General features: G+C 29.9%; 1 protein-coding gene across 1 annotated transcript in view; it reads left to right on the plus strand.

The window, feature by feature from the left end:
- LOC106688369 (uncharacterized) overlaps window positions 1–977 on the plus strand; it is a 9086-nt gene extending 8109 nt beyond the window's left edge. The window contains exons 3-4 of the mRNA XM_067053330.1: window positions 494–654; window positions 746–977. Coding sequence (XP_066909431.1) covers window positions 494–654; window positions 746–872 — 288 coding nt within the window. The 3' untranslated portion in view covers window positions 873–977. The remainder of the gene's footprint in view (window positions 1–493; window positions 655–745) is intronic.
- The last annotated feature ends 3547 nt before the right edge of the window (window positions 978–4524 follow it).

The raw sequence follows: 4524 nt of genomic DNA on the forward strand, positions 1-4524 counted from the left end.
TGGGGCGAAACGTTGGCTCATTAAAATAGTATATTTCTACTATTTGAGTTTTTCTTGACCGCACCCGGACCATATTCCTTTCAAAATAATATATGACTTTATAATTACTAGGTATACAAATTTTCCTTATTTTTAACATAACAATGTTTTGTTTATATTGATAATCTTAAATATATAAAATATTAATCAATCTTTTTAATATTTTTTATAATATTAAAAATGTAAATGTTTAATCTAAAATGTAAATGTCTCTGTTCTGTCCATAGTAATAGTGAACACTTATAATATTTTTTGTTAAGTGCGTTTTCCATTATAGAGAGGTATCCTCTATCTAATAATCTATATAAAATTGTTTGTCAAGTACTAATTGATAATGAATGTTACGTTCAAAGTTCTTCATTATTTTATAATATATAAAACTGATACCATTTATTATTTAAGAATTATATAACTTTTTCATTATTAAACTGGTTGATTTTCTTTTTTTAAAAAGGTAGTTAAAGGTGTGATATACATGTATGATTTTGAAGCACGAGGTTTGAAATCAAATTCTCCCTATGAATGTAAACTAGTTCTTGTCCAACAAGAATGGTTGGGAGTGAAGGAAGTCAAGGAATATGATTGCAAAGTTATTTCTTCAGAGGAGGAAGAAAGGTTTGTTAAAATATGAATACTTAAAAAAACAGACAATTGTTTTACTAACGAGTATTAGAGGGATAGATTTTACAATGTGAACTCATTTTAGGTCAATCTCTGAAGAAGAAGACTTTTTAACAGAAATTGAAAACAACCTTACTCCAACAAGTTTCAAATTTAACAAGAAAAAGTATGCTCAGTGCATGAAGAGGGCTGCTATCAAATGTTTGTTGTAAAATCAAGTTTAAAAATTTTAGACAAAAAATATCATATTTTGAAATGAATCCTTTATTTGTATCTCTGTTATTCCACTACTGATTAAAATAACTTTTGAAAATATATTTTTCTTCTATTACTAAGTCATTTAAAAACTGAATAAAACGTGTTTTGTATTTCATTAAATTTATTTCCTCTTTGTAAATTAGAAACAGATATTGTTATTGTTACAAAAGACAAATGATAATTCTCTCTGATACTGACTCCTGACCTGCAATAAAAAAAAAAACTGTCTAAGAAAAAACTGAATGCCATAGAAATTATGAAACTTTTGTAATAATATATAAATACATCAAATTTGTAGGTTATTTCTTCAATGGCAGTAGATCCTAGATTATAAAAATAAAAAAATTCTCAAAGTAAGGTAAACATATATTGAAAAATTCTTTTTTCGTCAGATATGCTGTTTATTGAGGGAGGTTTTATAACATCATTCATAAAAACAGAACATTAACTATATAATATTTAAGAATGTGTAGGTACCTATCTATAATCATAGCCGTGATAACTTTTAACACATCAAAGCTAAAGAACAACATAAACTTTTTAATAAGTTTGAAATTATTATGTAAAAACATGGAATATTACAAATAAAACCAGAAGAAGGCCGATTGTATTGTTTTATCCTTTCAGAAGAACAAGTGACCTCTCCCTAAAGTCCAGTAGTGTACCTGGGTGTCACCCTTGACACCAGCTGGCCACTGTCATGAGAAAATAAAGCTGTTTAGAAGCAAGGCTTACAGCCTTAATCACCTGCTAACCTTTCTCTCTGCCTCATAGTACTGATATACAAAAGTATTCTCAGACCAGCCCTCCTTTAAGGAGCACTTATACTGGCTTACATAACACAACCAGCAGCAAGAAACTCCAACAGTTTCAGAGTAGTATCCTAAGACATATTGTAAAACATACTACGTTAAAAACAGCGAAAACTGAATATATCTTGTAACATCCTTGTTGCGGCCAACATATGGTCCACAAATCGATAATTGAAACATGTGATTTTTATTAAGTCAAAAAACAAAACAACTACTCTCTGTTCTTTTTTAAGCTGTAAATAGACAGACAACTTTTTAACGTCTCACTGCATACATATATCTTCTCCATTTTCTCCTCGCTACGCACTCGTAGTTGCCAGCATTCTGGCCATCTTCGCCAGCTAAATCATCTTAGCCACGGCGGGCGGACTTCTTCGACTCATCCTCCAAGGACAACAACCACAGGCGGGGCACCATACATCACCGGTGATGTAAGACTTTTTTTCTTTTGTTCAATTAATTCTATTTTGTAATAGTGCTAAGCTTTCTTTTTTTTTTCTAGTTTGTATATTTTTTGTTCCTTTTATGATGTTTACTTATTTCAAAATACAAAAATAACAAAATTCGACTATTCTTTTCTTTTCACGGTTGGGCTAGTAAAGGTTCCTTTTTAACTCCTACCCGCCGCGTAACAATCCTCTTTAATGAGTAAATAGTTATTTTTATATATAAATGATTTTTAGTATGGTTTATGTTATGTATCATTTCAATATTGTTCATTTGTGCCTAAAAGCAAGCTAACCAATTTTCCTCAGTAATATATACAATCACAAAAGATACTGGCTTTAAACCCAAGATGGCAGCGCGTGTCCTGCAAAAAGTCAATTGAATCGCGGCCATGTTGAGCAAATTCAAATACTTTAAAAACTTCATTTAACTTTCCATCATAATTGTAGTTACAGTAAATTTAAGAAAAAATAGAAGTCAGAGAAAAAGTGTTAAAGAATAATATCCAGAAAGGAAATAATTTGCAAAACCCAAAACTGTTGTGCTACAATCTGACATCGAACATCGAGACAGATTTTGGTTTTTGACTTCACGTGGTGTTGAGGTGGGAGAAGGATGACGTAGCCTAGAGGCAGGATGTCCTGAAGTTCCCTTGCCTACTCTCCATATACCATAGTAGACATCTTGAAAAACGAAGACATCAAAAGAACATCCTTGAAGGTAAGGCGACTCTTGGTTTGGATCGCCGATGAATGAGATTGTTTACATTCAGTGTTTGTTGAGAACTAAGACATGAGTAATTGGTTAGTGTTGTTCATAATACAATTTAAGCAGATTTGTAAAGGTAGTTAATAATTAATTTAATTAAGTATTATTATTAGCTAAATGTCTTTTCTGATTGCCTAGAAAAACACCCTGAGATTAACAGTCTAAAATGTTATAAAATTCTACAATCTGTTTTATATTAAAGCTTTTCATTTAAACCTGAGCTATACCCAAGATATGAGAATAAGTAAAAACTATTAAAATTCCCTTTTATTAACTTTAAATAATTTTTGAATATTACAATCTATATGACACTCAGACTGCTGAAAGTGACAAAATTTATTTCACTGAGGCATATCCAATTCTTTGATTCCAACACTGCACTTACCAACTTTTTCAGACATTAACACCAACAGGAGGTCACAAAACTGGCAAACAGTCTCAGACTCAACTGAGGACTTCTAACTTACTGATTGCTGACATTACAACACTTGGTCAATGAACCCCCTCAACAGACAACAGACTAAAATCCAAGTTTCCTTTTGTATTACTTTCCTCATCCCCTCTCATAATTCATTTCAAATGTGATCAAAGAGCTTCCACCTATTCTTGTTATCTATCCCCCATATATCACACCCATGGGACGTAGAACAAAAAATAAAATAAATCCAGAGGTTATGATAAGGAAAAAAGTGTGAAAACATAAAACTTTATTGCTGTTTAGACAAATTTATTATCATTTTGTCCCAATCGCTTGATATATACAAAAAATGAGACAATAATATTTTATTATTTATTTTGTATTTCAGGTGGTTAATAGTCTTGATAAAAGGTTAGTATTATTTGTATTGTAATTATTTTTAATTGTGTTGCATATTTTAATAAATATGCAACAAGTGGAATGCCAAAGAGTTTTATTATGTAACTTGCCAGATAAAAAAATCAGAAAACGTCAGAACAGCACTATGTTATCTACTTTTTCATGTGTTTACAACTTTCTGGTAGCTCTAACATAAGAATTCTGTAAAAAAAACAAATATTTAATTTGTTTGAAGACTGTGGGGTGCCAAAATTGATTTCTTGGTACCATCCCAAAATAAACAGTTACAGATCCAAGTGGGCATTGAACCCCATTAGACCTACATAATAACAGACTCTGCCATTGTGGCTTACAGAAATAGGTAATTATAGATGTAAAAAGAAAATATTGAATTACTCTACTATTATATTCTTCATAAAATAAAAGATAAAATGAAAAAAAAAACTGAACAAGCAAACAATTAAAAATGATATTTCAATATACACTTAATTACTTTAAAGTTAAATTTATCCTTAATTAATAGATAAAAAAAAAAAAAAATCAAATCATCTTAAAGCCACATCTTGGAGTTAAATTAGATTAGATTTGACTAAGAGTTAGATTTCTGTGTGAGACTTCTTATTTATTAAACAATAATTACCTGTAGAAGAGATTTATTTATTGATAGATATTACAATATGCCACACAGTTGTGGGCAATAGGTAATATTGATAAATGATCACATACATACTAAAATAAAAAAAATAGAAAAAAAAAAATAAA

Source organism: Halyomorpha halys, unplaced genomic scaffold, assembly GCF_000696795.3.
Source record: "Halyomorpha halys isolate HHAL.00 unplaced genomic scaffold, Hhal_1.1 Scaffold1113.1, whole genome shotgun sequence".
Classification (NCBI taxonomy): domain Eukaryota; kingdom Metazoa; phylum Arthropoda; class Insecta; order Hemiptera; family Pentatomidae; genus Halyomorpha; species Halyomorpha halys.